The sequence below is a fragment of the Oncorhynchus keta genome, chromosome 1, assembly GCF_023373465.1.
Source record: "Oncorhynchus keta strain PuntledgeMale-10-30-2019 chromosome 1, Oket_V2, whole genome shotgun sequence".
In the NCBI taxonomy this organism is placed as follows: Eukaryota; Metazoa; Chordata; class Actinopteri; order Salmoniformes; family Salmonidae; genus Oncorhynchus; species Oncorhynchus keta.
This window is the reverse complement of record NC_068421.1, coordinates 82,864,978-82,881,803: the sequence shown is the minus strand read 5'-3', so window position 1 is coordinate 82,881,803 and position 16,826 is coordinate 82,864,978. Positions and strand designations below refer to the sequence as shown.

Below are 16,826 nucleotides of genomic sequence, written 5' to 3'. Positions count from 1 at the left end.
TCTTCCAATGTATTTTCGTCTGATGGATTAGGCAGGTTCCATTGACTGAAGACAACAATAGGCTGTGCATGCGCAGCATTTGACAGCTTTAGGACACTGACGCCGCCGTCTGGTTCGCAACAAGTAGGCTACATTCCTTGGTCTGCAAATGTTGCGCGGAATGACAGCGTCTCTGCGCGTAATGGTATGTAGCCTGGGTGCCAGTCTGTTTCTGTTTTCTTGCCATCTCCGTATGAAATTGTCATGTTTGGCTTGACAATGACAATGGAGTAGGCGAAAGCACAAACAGATCTAGGATTAGGCAGGTAATGTGTGATGGCCAATGTTTCAGAGGGACACCCGAAATGCGAGAATTACCGTTGCGCGCGAGCTGTATTGACTGTTGCTGTCAACAATTGTGTCCATTTTGGGATTCACAGTGTTTTGTCAATAGGTGTCTTACACATGACTGGAAACATTAATTCGGATTTATACCATTCATTACGCAGACATTATCAAGATCCCACCCCTCTCTACTCTCCCCTCTGGAGACGTGCCAATAAATATTACTCCCAAATAGTTCTGAATAGCTTTAATTGCATTCTAATAGAACATCAATGCACGAAGTTGGCCTTTCATACAGTGAAGTAAACTTTCTGGCAACGCAGTGATCCTTTAACCTAATAGTGTGTAATAGTGTATTGACCAAGTAGAGGTGGGTCACACAAACTAGGTCTATGCATGATTGATGACCTTACCGTAGATCTATAGACTTGTGATAGCTGCATAAACTGATGCCTGTAGACTTTAGGTCAGTGAGCTAAAGTGATCTGCAGTCGTGCAGACGATCCAGGTTCTATTATTCTAATCCGTTATATTCTATACTCTTCTTGTCCTCATGTCTCAGCCATAGATTTACATGTGGTTGCTACAATGAATTCCTCATGTCAGCAATAGAAAACTACAGGTACCAGATTCCTAAGCATTACCAAGAGTTCCTGCGCACATTTTTTCTGGATGATGTTTCGGGGCGGTGCTGAGAAATAGGGCGTTGTATCAGCTCCTCCATCCATTCGCAGAGAGAATCCCTTTCTTAAAGACGCAGGCAACATACTGTCCTTTGAAAACAGGAAAAAAATCTGACTTGGTCTGCGTGAACGACGTGCTTTATAACGCATACTTTTGCAGGACACACGCAGAAATCGGAGGTGAGGAGTGATTGTGGGCATCTGCGAGGTATCTCTCATTATGCGTGACTGTTGGCCTGTTGTTTTTCTCCATAGTTTAAATCCGACATCTGTACGAAAATAAATCTAGGAAGTTCAATTTCTCTCGCTGACAGGATGAATGAGGCTCTTTATCAACCTTGCAAACTGCAAGTTTCGTTTTTCTTTAGCCTTTATTAATCCTAAGTAACCAATATGTAAAGAAATGGTTTGCTCCTGCAATACTATTATACACTTCAATAACTATGTTAAATGAAACTATTATAATGCACTTTAATAACTATGTTCCTGTTCACTCAAAGGAACAGAAAGGAACAGAAAGTCTCTGTGCACAGACTTTGATGAGAAGTTGCACAGTGCACACCATGGGCAACATTGAAATATGCTTATCAATGTTTCAATGATTGCAAAAAGTATGTTGAGCTTTTCTTTTGTCTCCTCCAGATACAGATACAGTCTGTGGTGTCTCAGGCCATAGTGGATAATGGACAAACTGTTCCGAGCTGTGATCATGGGTCCACCAGGTTCTGGGAAGGGGACCATATCTGAAAGAATTGCGCAGAGCTTTGGACTCAAACATTTGTCCAGTGGTGACTTCCTTCGGGAGAATATAGCTGCAAATACAGGTTGGCCTCTTGATAAGTTACTCACCATCTACTTATCATTTACAATTCAACAATCTATGTTTAATGTATTATTTTTTCTATGTTTTCTTATATATATATATATATATATATATATATACACACATATATATATATATATATATATATATATATATATATATATATATATATATATATATATACACACATATACACACATTTCATTTGCCACACCTAAACCTTCACCCCCAACAGCCTAAGCCTGTTGTCGGAGCTTTCACTTCTGTAAATTCCAATTATATTGTAACACCAGCAGAGGCCCAAGTTCAGGCTTCCAGAGTGGCTTCCATGTTGGCACCATGCCGGACTGTATCCAATAACAGTGGAGCATTTCTCAAATCAGGAAACTCCTATCATCCAAGCCACAAAAACAATAGTTCAAGTTAGAAGAGATGGCAAACCTACTGAATTGTCCACAGTAAAATACACATATTAAAGGGTTTTAAAAAAATCCCAGCTATAAAGAGTTTACTTTGTGTAAGGCTGTGGCAAGTAAAAACCTGTTATAGTGTGTTTAAGATGTTGAACAGCTGTTATAATGTTAATCTCCTAATTACCTTGCTGTTATAACAATGCTGCATCAGAATACCTCCTAAATTATATTGAGTGATGTTTGTAAATTCTCTGACTGGACTTCTCTGAGTCCATTAAATGGAGCCTATTTTAATCAGAACGTGTGCCCAGCTCTTTAGCCCACAAATGAAATGTGATGCATTCAGGGCAAACCCAAAACACATGTTTATACTTGTAATTACAGATGTCAGTACTGCTTTAAGGCCATGCCTTACTAAACTAAACCCAGTTTCCAGACTTACTATACTGGAATTATTTACAGTACATAGGCCTATAGTAGCACTTGTATAAACACGTCATACTCTGTCTTGAACCATAGAAAAACCATAGAGATCTTCCGTTTAATTCTGTGGACACAACAATAGTATGCTTTGGCTTTATGTACTTCTATTGTTGCCACTGTAACAACATTGTCGTGATCCAGATTGGTCAGTCGGTCATTCAATGACATTAATCAATTATTGAAGACTGTAGTTTAGAGACTGTAGTTTTGTCTGGAGATCCGTCTTAGATGCAAGTTACGTGACTGACTGCTGTGACTAAAGCAGGGGGAAAAGCGGGAAAAGAAAGCAGGGTGAATGGGTAATCGCTTAGGTGTTGTGTAACTGTCCAGTGAAAATATCATTTTTAAAAGTTAATATTCTGTTAACTCATACCCAATTAATGTTGTTGAGTCATCCTATACTTATATTTGTGGCCAAAGCATAAATTGGAGGATAATACACTTAAAAAACACAACCTTGTATCTCAAACAGACTGTTTAAAAAAATGCTTGCTATTTCCTCAAAGTATGATCTCATACTCCTGAAGAGGATCAGCTTAATGTAACAGGTTAGGAGAATTAGTTCAAGGTTAGGAAAAGGGTTAAGGTTAGGTTAGCGAAAATGCTCTCCTAACTTGCTACGAAAAGTCACTTCCAATTATAGATGTATTGAAATGGTGTTGTTTTAGGGAGTCCCCTGGCCAATCAGCGGTCTACTCGCATGAATATTTTTAATGACCGGTATACGCCCACATGATTCCAAAACAGAAAAGTTGCTTTTTAACATAATTAATTACAATTCTTTGGAGGAAAAATATTTCACTCATATTGTAAGTAATTATAGGTCATATTTCTAAGAAATCTGGAAACACTGGACAATTACTTTAAAGCCATAAATGGTATTCCTAGATTGGTTTGCTCTGCCACCCTGCCTCTAACCTAAAGTCCAGCTCTCTTATCAGAAGTCTTTCAAAATGTATTCATGTGTTTTACATATCAGGTATGGATGCCATCATCGTCATCTTATTTTCTTCTTCATCCTCTCTCCCCTCCCTCCCTCTCTCCACAGAGGCTGGTGTTCTTGCTAAGACCTACATAGAGAGGGGTCTGATGGTGCCGGACCATGTGATGACACGGCTCTTACTGCCCAGGCTGGAGGAGATGACTCGCCACAGCTGGCTGATGGATGGTAAGACCACACACACACACACACACACACACACACACACACACACACACACACACACACACACACACACACACACACACACACACACACACACACACACACACACACACACACACACACACACACACACACACACACACACACACACACACACACACACACACACACTTGTAAACAAGACTTGATGGGGAGACATGACAGACACACACATACAAACCCGCACCCTCCCCACAGTCGCCCTCATCCCTCTCTTCTCTCCCTCAGGGTTTCCCTGTACCCTAGCCCAGGCCAAGGCTCTGAACAGTACCTGTGATCTGGACCTAGTCATCAGCCTCAACATCCCTTATGAGACCCTGAAGGACCGGCTGAGTGACCGCTGGATCCACCCAGCCAGCGGCAGGGTCTACAACATGGGATTCAACCCTCCACGCGTACAGGTCCGTAATGTAGTGATTCTCTCCTTTTAATCACCAGTTTGTCACCATTTTCTCACCTTTACACGTGTTTAGACTTCTGGTTAGTCTGTCTGTTCCTCCCAGAACCCAGCACTAAGCAATGGTTTCTACAGAAGGCTGTGAAAATATGGTACCAGATTATCTTGTATTTGTTTATGATCAGTACAATATTTGGATAATTTGAATGTGAGGGGTTCAAGATAACTATCTGTGTACAGTTTTCATGAGTTTACGCCATTGCTGTAAGAATCTCTCTGTGTTGTGTCATCCCTCCAGGGCAGGGATGACCTCAGCGGAGAGCCTCTGATCCAGCATGATAATGACCAACCAGAGGCCCTAGTGGCCAGACTGAGGCACTACAAGGACGTGGCCAAGCCAGTCATAGACCTGTACAAGTACGTCCACTCTTCACATCAATGACACATTTTTAAAAGCACTGTGTAAATAGCTTGCCCTGTAAAGTCTAGCCTAATCTTGTGTAGTCAGTTTATCATTAATGTCCATGGTCAGAAATACTGTACCCACATTCGTACTCTCTCACCATTGCTTATTTAACGTTTTTGGCCATACTTTACGTTCTTACATGGACATTTCAGATAAAGTACATAACTGATCAGTTACATAGTAATTACAATTTAGTTTCAATATTATTATCATGTTACTACAATATAATGTGTTTAAGCTACATGGTATCAATGCAACGATGCATCTAAAGTGTGACCTTATTTTCCTCCCCAGGTCAAAGGGCATCCTGCACACGTTTTCTGGCACAGAGACCGACAGGATCTGGCCTTACATCAACTCTCTTCTCAGCACTAAGATCCCTAGCAGACCTGAGACGGACACACAGCACATCCCAATGCCCTGAGCAGAGCAGAGGTGACACAGTAGGAGTGCAGGCCATGCACAGGAGCTGTTAGGAGCCTCTTTAGCTTGGCAGTTGCTACCAAAACATGTCTGCAAATACAATCGGATGCACTACATACAGGTGAAGTCAAAAGTTTACATACACTTAGGTTGGAGTCATTAAAACTTGTTTTTCAACCACCCCACAAATTTCTTGTTAACAAACTGTAGTTTTGGCAAGTTGGTTAGGACATCTACTTTGTGCATGACACAAGTAATATTTCCAACAATTGTTTACAGACAGATTATTTTACTTATAATTCACTGTATCACAATCCCGGTGGGTCAGAAGTTAACTGTGCCTTTAAACAGCTTGGGAAAATCCAGAAAATGATGTCATGGCTTTAGAAGCTTCTGATAGGCGAATTGACATAATTTGAGTCAATTGGAGGTGTACCTGTGGATATATTTCAAGGCCTACCTTCAAACTCAGTGCCTCTTTGCTTGACAAGACCTCAGAAAAGAAATTGAAGACCTCCACAAGTCTGGTTCGTCCTTGGGAGCAATTTCCAAATGCCTGAAGGTACCACGTTCATCTGTACAAACAATAGTATGCAAGTATAACCACCATGGGACCACGCAGCTGTCATACCGCTCAGGAAGGAGACGCTTTCTATCTCCTAGAGATGAACGTACTTTGGTGCGAAAAGTGCAAATCAATCCCAGAACAACAGCAAAAGACCTTGTGAAGATTCTGGAGGAAACGGGTACAAAATTATTTATATCCACAGTAAAACAAGTCCTATATCGACATAACCTGAAAGGCCGCTCATCAAGGAAGAAGCCACTGCTCCAAAACCACCATCAAAAAGCAAGACTACGGTTTGCAACTGCACGTGGGGACAAAGATTGTACTTTTTGAAGAAATGCCCTCTGGTCTGATGAAACAAAAATAGAACTGTTTGGCCATAATGACCATCGTTATGTTTGGAGGAAGAAGAACACCATCCCATATATTGAAGCAACATCTCAAGACATCAGTCAGGAAGTTAAATCTTGGTCGCAAATGGGTCGCAAAAAGTCAAGGTATTGGAGTGGCCATCACAAGTCCCTGACCTCAATCCTTTAGAAAATGTATGGGCAGAACTGAAAAAGCCTGTTCGAGCAAAGAGACTTTCAAACCTGACTCAGTTACAGCAGCTCTGTCAGGAGGAATGGGCCAAAATTCACCCAATTTATAGTGGGAAGCTTGTTGAAGGCTACCCGAATCGTTTGACCCAAGTTAAACCTTTTAAAGGCAATGCTACCAAATACTAATTGAGTGTATGTAAACTTCTGACCCACTGGGAATGTGATGAAAGGAATAAAAGCTGAAATAAATCATTCTCTCTGCTATTATTCTGACATTTCACATTCATAAAATAAGGTTGTGATCTTAACTGACCTAAAACAGGGAATTTTTACTGGGATTAAATGTTAGGAATTGTGAAAAACTGAGCTTAAATGTATTTGGCTAAGGTGTATGTAAACTTTCGACTTCAACTATAAATCAGGGGGCCACACCTTCAGTCCTCAAGGACTACAGTGTACGGTTTTCATCCTTACCTGTTAACCAGAGACTGATTTCCCCTCTCCAGATAATAAGTATGAAGCCCCAGGGAGAAATGGAAATCAGCAGGACTGCAGAACTTGAGAGCCTGAATTGTGCAACCCTAAGTATGCCTTTAATAGCCGGACATGCATAAAGATGGTGGCCCCAATGTACTTACCGCAAACGCCTAATTAGCTTTTTTCGCCGTATTATAGACTGCTCTGCATTACTCTTGTTTTGTGTAACGCAGTGCACTGTATATTACGGTGCCATAGTTGAACAACTCTGTGAGTAGCGCTAAAGCAATGAAGTCATACCTGAATTCCTCCATCTTCATGCACCTTCGCCTCTTACATTCTTATTACTCTTACATAGATAGCCTAGCGGTTAGCGCGTTGGGCCAGTAACCGAAAGGTTGCTTGTTCGAGTCTCTGAGCCAACACAGTGAAATATCTGTTAATGTGCCCTTGAGCAAGGCACTTAACCCTAATTGCTCCAGGGTTGCTGTTGATAATGGCAGACCCTGGCCATGACCCTATTCTCTGAAGGTATCTCAAAAAATAAATTTCTAATTCACACATGCATATTCATTTGCACTTGTAATTAACTAACTGTTGAAATCTAATTTTTCTTTCATTTAAACTGAAATGACTATTGTTTTCTTCTAAACAGCACACCCTATAATGTGGCTTACTTTTAGAGTTCTGTCAGATTAAGATGTTAATCTTTATCAAAGTTGGATTACATTAATATGTTTTTGTGTTCAATTTAAAACTGTTTTGTTGATTTTCGTTATACCAAATATAACCTTATAAGACTAAACGATGTAAAACGATTCTTATGAATTGGTCTATAACTGCATTAAAAGGGACCAAAGAGTGTTTTAACCAATTGAAAGTGTAATACGTCTGAATGGCTGTATCAGAAAAGGGATGAGTGTGGTCAGTGTGGTTGGACAGTATTTGTGGGAGGATGTGTCTCCCTGTTAGATTTCAATAACACAATATGCAAACAGTCGCTGGTGTAAACTGTAATTGGGCCAGTATGAGTATGACAAGCCCATTATGGTGAATGAGTGATTAGAAAAGCTTTTCATACACTGTGTATTACCCCACCACCACACACTGAATGTTTTCTGTCCAGAAGTCATGTTGCTGTCCAAACTCTGGCATATTCCAAGGAAAATAAACATATTTTCTCACAATTTCCTTTCAGGTCTTTGACTTCTCAAGGTCAAACACCAGTTCCAGGCACCATGCCTACTATGAATATGCTTACAGTAGAAACCAAATGTCTACCATTCAAAGCTACATTCAGTTTCAGTTGCATCCTCTAAATAGTATTTTTATGTGCTACAGAATGTATTCACATCCCTTGACATTTCCCACATTTTGTTGTGTTACAAAGTGGGATTAAATTTACACAAAATACTCTGCAGTTGAAGTATTTTTACATCCATTCTGTTCCCGAAAAACTTGTCAGTCCTTAAAGATTACAAGCATACCCAGAACATGAAACACAACCCTGCCAAGCCGCACTGCCCACTTAACCCAGAAGTCAGCCAGAAGAAACACAGTTCAACTGGCGACCGAAGTCAGCATGCATGCACCCGGCCCACCACAAGGAGATGCTAGAGTACAATGGGACAAGGTGCACCCGGCCCACCACAAGGAGATGCTAGAGTACAATGGGACAAGGTGCACCCGGCCCACCACAAGGAGATGCTAGAGTACAATGGGACAAGGTGCACCCGGCCCACCACAAGGAGATGCTAGAGTACAATGGGACAAGGTGCACCCGGCCCACCACAAGGAGATGCTAGAGTACAATGGGACAAGGTGCACCCGGCCCACCACAAGGAGATGCTAGAGTACAATGGGACAAGGTGCCCCCCGGCCCACCACAAGGAGATGCTAGAGTACAATGGGACAAGGTGCACCCGGCCCACCACAAGGAGATGCTAGAGTACAATGGGACAAGGTGCACCCGGCCCATGCTAGAGTACAATGGGACAAGGTGCAGGAGATGCTAGAGTACAATGGGACAAGGTGCACCCGGCCCACCACAAGGAGATGCTAGAGTACAATGGGACAAGGTGCACCCGTCCCACCACAAGGAGATGCTAGAGTACAATGGGACAAGGTGCACCCGGCCCACCACAAGGAGATGCTAGAGTACAATGGGACAAGGTGCACCCGGCCCACCACAATGGGAAGGAGATGCTAGAGTACAATGGGACAAGGTGCACCCGGCCCACCACAAGGAGATGCTAGAGTACAATGGGACAAGGTGCACCCGGCCCACCACAAGGAGATGCTAGAGTACAATGGGACAAGGTGCACCCAAGGAGATGCCCACCACAAGGAGATGCTAGAGTACAATGGGACAAGGTGCACCCGGCCCACCACAAGGAGATGCTAGAGTACAATGGGACAAGGTGCACCCGGCCCACCACAAGGAGATGCTAGAGTACAATGGGACAAGGTGCACCCGGCCCACCACAAGGAGATGCTAGAGTACAATGGGACAAGGTGCACCCGGCCCACCACAAGGAGATGCTAGAGTAATACATGTGGGACAAGGTGCACCCGGCCCACCACAAGGAGATGCTAGAGTACAATGGGACAAGGTGCCCACCACAAGGAGATGCTAGAGTACAATGGGACAAGGTGCACCCGGCCCACCACAAGGAGATGCTAGAGTACAATGGGACAAGGTGCCCCGGCCCCCACCTAGAGTACAATGGGACAAGGAGATGCTAGAGTACAATGGGACAAGGTGCACCCGGCCCACCACAAGGAGATGCTAGAGTACAATGGGACAAGGTGCACCCGGCCCACCACAAGGAGATGCTAGAGTACAATGGGACAAGGTGCACCCGGCCCACCACAAGGAGATGCTAGAGTACAATGGGACAAGGTGCACCCGGCCCACCACAAGGAGATGCTAGAGTACAATGGGACAAGGTGCACCCGGCCCACCACAAGGAGATGCTAGAGTACAATGGGACAAGGTGCACCCGGCCCACCACAAGGAGATGCTAGAATACAGTGGGACAAGGTGCACCCGGCCCACCACAAGGAGATGCTAGAATACAGTGGGACAAGGTGCACCCGGCCCACCACAAGGAGATGCTAGAGTACAATGGGACAAGGCGTCGTCAGGGTTGGCCAAACCCTCCCCTATCCCTGACGACACTGGGCCAATTGTGTGTGGGAACGCCATTGCTAACATATTAGATATGCTATCATAGAACTCTATAGGCATACTATGGTGATGCAGCATCTGTATGAATCCAGTCCACCATGCATTCTAATTAAGTATAATGTGGCAGTTACAGCACCCCCTCCCTTATTTTACCTGAAATGCACAAGGTCCTCTACTCTGACAATTAATCCACAGATAAGAGTGTAAACCAAATTTGTTTCTAGTAATCTCTCCTCTGTTAGGCTTCTTCTTATGACATTATATGGTGGTTGGAAACCAACTTTAGGTTGCATTACCACCACCAACTTGACTGGAGTGTGGACCTCAGTTCACCTTTCAGTCACCCACGTGGGTATATGCTGCTAAAAAACAATGAGTAGATGGGAGAGGCAGGGCTTGCAGCAGTGCAAGCAGTGTGGATGCAATGATTGAATAGCATGAATGTGTACATTTATTTTTCAACCATTGGGCACATAATAAGTGGTGTGGTCAGCATGGCAGTCTCATGTAAATGTCAGCACATGTGAGTTAATTTTAATTTCCATCTATCCAGTCCCCAAATCCCTACTCAGATTTTGCTTGCCTATGTTTTATTAGTAGGCTACGGTAAAATGTGATGCGCTGTGTAGTCAGCATTCTGAGGCGCTAATCTGCGCATTTTTCCAGTATATGGATCTATGTGACATCCGGAACACTTGGGCTCACATGGATAGGCTTCATATTGTTGTTAGATCAGCGAATTGAGGTCGCGGGATTCGTTTCAGTAAAGCTCACATTAAATATAAGGCGATCATATGATGATGTCGTAGTCATTAGTAATTGTAATTTTAGCCAACCGCAGGAGCTGACATTATGCACGTCGCCCGTGCACCGCCACCACTTACAGGTTGAGGTACAGAAGGAAATATCGGTCGTTTGACCTTTGACTGCTCTGGAGGCGAATGACAAATCGAATGACAAAAAGGTTGGCATTTCTCAGAGCGCAGCTGGGGTCCCCGCGCGGATCTCAGGGGCTGAGGACGTCGGCGTTCCAGAGATAATGACAGCGAGCGCTCTGAAAGGTATGCGAAACGGACTGTATTTTTTTATACTTTTTTTTTTGCATAATTCGTTTTAAACCAGATACGTTTTGTTTCAAATGACACTGAAATGATTGTTTCGGAGTAGCATCGTCGTCATGTGTTTCTCCCCGATTAGATTTGAATATTACATAATGATTATCTTCTCTGCCCCAGGAATTATGTTGGCTAGATCCGCATAAAGATATTCTGCATATCATGGTTTGGAAATCAGTAGAAGTCTATCTGCGTTTTTACCATAATATTAGACATTTGAATATCCCATAGCATCGATGATGTTTGGTTCTATTCCGTGCAGGTGTTTTGTCAGGTTACAGGCCTATCTTTAGGCGAGGAAATGCGTAATGATGGGATAACAGCCCTGTGCGTTCAGACTCTGTATGACGTTACATACCTTTTCCTGTTGCCGCTTTAAGCTTTTTTTATGCATTTTCTAATAATTATGAGCCAAAAACATGCCCTCATATGAATGGTGAAACCGCCGTGGTCTTAACAACCAAGCTCACTGAATGACAAATATGACCGGGGGGATTTTTAGGCATGATCTGAGATTATTAATGACTCACTATTTTAAATGGGGGGGAAACCCTAAAATATTTCATATGTGCTTAGCTAATGATTCTCATAGTTTTTAAAGTCACTGACTCATTAAAATGGAAAACGATATGCTAAGTAAAAGAAAAGCTGGCTATGCCGTGGATGATTCATGTTGCTGAATACGCGTTTACTGGCAGCGGAGGGGCAGGTTGAAGAAGACGACGACAATATAGAGAAACCAACTAAATATTTTATACTAATTATTTGCTATCATTCTTAAATGAATTATTTATCTCAGATTTCAAAGGGAATGGGTTTTGCTGAGGAAAAAAATTGTAGGGAAATCCCTTGCATGATCCAGGTGCTGAAGCGATGGCCAGTTCTGGATTCATATGGTGGCAGTGTCGTGCCGCCTCCTGTCCTATGCCGCACGGTGGTCACATGATGAGATGCGTGGTTTCCGGTTCACACCAGACTAGTAAAACCGTTAATACTGACGATTACATTATATTATCGAAACTAAATACATTCAGGACAACATTTTTCAGTGCAGGTGTTAGTGTAATAGCTTATTAATATGGTGTATTGATATTACTTGCCAATAGGCTAATTAAGAGCAAATAACCACATGAAGGCTCAACTTGATTTATTACCCTTTTAAGAGCATATTTCTCTTATGCATACATTTCAAGGAAATGACGTTGAACCAACGTGGAATAGACATCGAATTGACTTCTGTGCCCAGTGGGTTGTGATATATAGCGATACTATGTTTTATTTTCATTCCATCATGATTCCTTTGATGATGATTGGAAAGATGTTTAGAGATTCTTCATTAGGCTAAGCAAGAATCTATTTAGTTCAAAATGTAAAGACAGCTGCATGGACAATAGGCTACACACAGATCAAGTAATTTAGTCTACTGTCTGCCAGTGAACCCTAACCCTAGCCAGCAGATTTTACAGGTCAATAAAGCTTTAAACTGTAGGGATAATTATTAATCCACTGTCCACCATTAAATATGATGACAAATCCACTGATTCAAGCAGAAAATATTATTTTAGGTCAGTCAGTTTAGTGAAGATAATGGCTGTATGGCTGGGCTGGATTCAAGTAGCCTATTGTTGTCCTCAATATCCATAAGTCTTTAAAATCATGAAGTATAGAAGTTTTTGAAGAGGCGTAGCTGGAAGAGTGAAATAAACATCTGTTTATGAGGCGAAGGTCTTATAAAACATCACAAGATCTGTGTTAAACTGCAACTTCCTTAACCCACGGTGCTTAAACCTCTCCTGTAAAGGAATGCAATGTGGCATTTAAACCTATATAGTAAGTTAATAAAGGTAGTAGTAGGCTGGGCTATAGAGTTAGATTCTTTTAATGGCTGTCATTTGTTTTTTATGTAGCAGGTTTACGATAATCTCTCCCTGTTTGTTCATATTCGCTTATCGGTCCATTATTCTGGATTATATGGAAGTGTAGTTGTCATTGTAGTGTGATTTTTTTCGGCTTTTCGAACGTGGATCCCAAATACAGTACAGTGGGCACTCTCATCATCCAACTGATCCCTTCTTGCATCACACAGTTCTATGACCATAGACATAAAATAGTGGTCAAAAGGTCAATGCCAGGACATTACATTGCTTTTGATGCCCAAGTCCAGTCCTCTCAGCGAGTGAGGAGTGTAACCATTTGTATTAGAGACTGACTGCAGGAGTAGTAGTGCATCTGGGCTAAATGTCTGATGTTGGGAGGTTAGCTGTCAGAGGAAACTAAATCCTACATTAGAGCGGCACTTTGCATCCGGTTACGTCTGGAATCATTTCTCCTTTTGGACATTCCCTTGCCTGCTGTGCTTTCAGTCCAGGGCTCCTGTTGTAAAGGGTTTCCCAGGCCCGGGTTCGGCTTTGAGAAACCATGCAGCCCTTTAGTTGCCAGGGAACTGGGCCAAGGAAGGAAGCATGCTGCAGAACGCTAAGTAGCTGTCTTGGTGTGCGTTCCAAATAGCACACCATTCCCTATATAGTGTAATACTTTTGACCAGTGGTAGAAAAAGTACCCATTTATTATACTTGAGTAAAAGGAAAGATACCTTTTAATAGAAAATAACTCAAGTAAAAGTGAAAGTCACCCAGTAAAATACTACTTGAGTAAAAGTCTAAAAGTATCTGGTTTTAAATGTACTTAAAGGATAAGTTTACCCAAAATCCATAAACTCCCAAGTGATTCCATGCATTGAAACTAGTTCAGTGGAGCTTTCCCTCTCCCCCTCTCTCTCCCTGTAGCGCTGTACTGAAAACGGTGCAAAAACGGGTCACGTAACTCGTGACATTGCTGGATGCAGGCCTCGCTTTCCTCCTTTGCCAGTGAATTCATGATTCAGAAATCAGCAAAGTATGGACAAAATCGTTTTTTATTGAAAGCGCATGGCCAAATTAGCTATTTTGGTTAGAAGTACTATATGTTTTGAGTCACAAAATGTGTACTTTTCCAACTAAAACATTTTAGATTTATTTATGATAATTATTTGATATAGTCGACTGCTAAAATACAGCTGTTTCTACTGTATGTCCATGGACTGGATCTGGAGCAGTGCCAAAATACAAATACATGTTTGAGAAGAGAAAGCGACAAAACAAGTGCGTGGAGGTATGTAGCCCAGTCTGACTCTTGAAGTTTGCAGTGTTCTTATTGAGTTTGTACCATTGCATCATATAATGTAGACATAGAGGCATAGAGGCATATGTTCCCTATATATTTATAACAGCTGGGGTTGAGAGACAATAGACATTGTGTCACCTTTATTTGCAGAATAGAATACTCCCAAAACATTGTGATAAATAAACATAGGCTATATAGTGTTTCAGACTAATATGAAAACATAAACCCACTAACAGTCCCGTTCATAGAGGTTGATCATAAGCGATCATTCAATAAAGTAAAGTTGCCACTTACTCGTTAGATAACTGTCCATTTGACCCAGGTGAAATAGGGATGCATCTCCAAATCGTTTTTTTGGAACATGGGATCAAAAGGGCCACAAAATCCCCTTGGTTGCAAAAGCAAACTAACTGCTCCTCATCATCATTACATTCCTCCATTTTTGTAGGAATTTGAATTCTCATATTTCACAAATTTGAAATCTCTGCAGCACAAACATCATTTGCAGCATCTGTGAATAAGGGCCTAACGTGCAGTTCCTGTGCTTTCAATAAAACAATGAATTTGTCCCCACTTCGCAGATTTCTGAATCATGTATTCACTGGTAATGGAGCAGAGTGAGGCCTGCATTCAGCAATGTCATGAGTCACGTGACCCATTTCTGCATCTGTTTCAGTACAGCACTACAGTAGGAGAGAAGGGGGAAAGATGGCAAACTCCCCTGAACTAGTTTCAATGTACGGAATCACTTGGGAGTTTCTGGATTTTGGGTAAACTTCTACTTAAAGTACAGTGGTGGAAAAACTACTAACTTGTTATACTTGAGTACAAGTAAAAAGTTCAAGTTAATGCTATGCATCAAAAATTATTTTATTAAGCAAAGCAGATGGCATAATGTTCTTGTTTTTTTTATTTACGGACAGAAAGGCACACATTCCAACACAGACATCATTTACAAACGCAGTATTTGTGTTTAGTGAGTCCGCCAGATCAGAGGCAGTAGGAATGATTGATAGGTGTGTGAATTGGACGACATTGCTGTCCTGGCTGAGTATTCGAAATGTAACGAGTACATTTGGGTCTCAGGGAAAATGTATGGAGTAAAAGGTACATATTTTCTTTAGGAATGTAGTGAAGTAAAAGTAAAAGTTGTCAACAAATATAAATAGTAAAGTCATCATACCAAAAAAAGGGACTAATGATACTTTCAAGTATTTTTGCTTAAGTACTTTACACCACTGCTTTTTACCATTGGCCATTTTGACCAGAGGTCTATGGGCAATATGGTGCCATTTGTGGAATCTCTTTTTGTGAGGGCTGGGGGGGATCGCCTGGGGCTGGGGGGGGTCGCCTGGGGCTGGGGGGATCGCCTGGGGCTGGGGGGTCGCCTGGGGCTGGGGGGATCGCCTGGGGCTGGGGGATCGCCTGGGGCTGGGGGATCGCCTGGGGCTGGGGGGAGAGTCGAGATCTTTAGTTATTAACTGACTGAAGTGCTCCCCCTCCCTGACAAATAACTCTGCTGTCCTACAGTGCTGACTAAAATACTTCAGCACTTTAATTTCTTTATTATCCTCCTGCGGAGGTGCTATACTGTATAGCCTCCAGCTGGCCCATACATGGGTCGAAGTAAAGCCCCTTAGCAATGGAGACTGTCGCCTATGTAGATGATAAGAAACTGAAATCATATCAAAACAAAGTTTATTTGTCATGTGCGCTGAATACAACTGGTTTAGACCTTACAGTGAAATGCTTACTTACAGGCTCTAACCAACAGTGCAATTCTTAAGTGGTTTGTATTGTTAATTTAACCCTTATAATTAGTTATGAAGATATCTTGTTAACTACTGTAGCCTGTGAAAATACGTTATAAAAAAATACATATGTGAATATAGAATCCTGTGTAGGATATCCAGTGGGCTATCATCACAACAGCCTATCCATCATCAATGTATATTTTCTGACAAATATTACTGCTTTGTAAATAAATAACGATGAATCAGGCGATCATTTAGTCACCTACAGCCGGCATGGTATTGTCAGGATTGGCTTGGAGCCAGCATAAAGCCGGAAAGGACCCATTAACTCAACCCGGACTGGCAGCCAGAGCAACCGTGCATGTTCGGTGTAGTGAATACGGACCTGATGACAGCGTCCTGCTCTTGATATCCCGGAGAAAAGAAATCAGGGAGACACGGTGCTGGAACTACTAACACATATCTGGTGGATTATTTCTAAGAATATATCTGAGATTTATCGTCCAGAATATGTGCATTCACGCCATTCATTCGCTGTTTTTGTCTTTTTTTAAATGTAATTCTCAAATCCACGGCGCAGTGCTCATGAGATGAGCCTACTTGGTGGCTATAAGAAAAAGCCATGCAGTTATGATGGCTATGAATCTTTACAGTTGGTCGATAACAGCGGAGGCTTCAATAACGGAGCAGGGAGACGCAGCGGAATCGGCTTGGCATCAGCAGCAACCCTAGGAGGACCGAAGGCAGGCCCACTGCGGGAGAACGACTGCAGCACCATGGACAGCTCAGGTAAGCGGTGGCT

The 16,826-nt window shown here is 42.3% G+C and overlaps 2 protein-coding genes across 7 annotated transcripts in view; both read left to right on the top strand.

Moving 5' to 3' along the window:
- Window positions 1-21: 21 nt before the first annotated feature.
- Window positions 22-7,990, top strand: LOC118393713 (adenylate kinase 4, mitochondrial-like). 3 transcript variants are annotated; one of them, XM_035786734.2, is made up of 6 exons: window positions 22-184; window positions 1,650-1,831; window positions 3,775-3,894; window positions 4,159-4,331; window positions 4,626-4,744; window positions 5,088-7,990. In XM_035786734.2, exons 2-6 carry the CDS (start codon window positions 1,690-1,692, stop codon window positions 5,215-5,217), a joined length of 684 nt encoding a protein of 227 aa, XP_035642627.1. In that variant the 5' UTR covers window positions 22-184; window positions 1,650-1,689; the 3' UTR covers window positions 5,218-7,990. The 3 variants fall into 3 exon arrangements, with proteins under 3 accessions (XP_035642627.1, XP_035642621.1, XP_035642636.1); XM_035786728.2 differs by lacking the exon at window positions 22-184 and adding an exon at window positions 1,020-1,187; XM_035786743.2 differs by lacking the exon at window positions 22-184 and adding an exon at window positions 1,059-1,215.
- Window positions 7,991-10,680: 2,690 nt separating this feature from the next.
- The window catches only part of LOC118385396 (putative tyrosine-protein phosphatase auxilin), a 69,092-nt gene continuing 62,946 nt past the window's right edge, over window positions 10,681-16,826 (top strand). For 2 of the 4 annotated variants that reach the window (XM_052462397.1, XM_052462386.1), the window contains exons 1-2: window positions 10,681-11,054; window positions 16,678-16,813. In XM_052462397.1, the coding sequence (XP_052318357.1) occupies window positions 16,801-16,813 (13 nt within the window). In that variant the 5' untranslated portion in view covers window positions 10,681-11,054; window positions 16,678-16,800. Of the gene's footprint in view, window positions 11,055-16,382; window positions 16,814-16,826 lie in introns of those variants that run through there. The other 2 variants (XM_052462372.1, XM_052462375.1) reach the window with 2 other exon arrangements.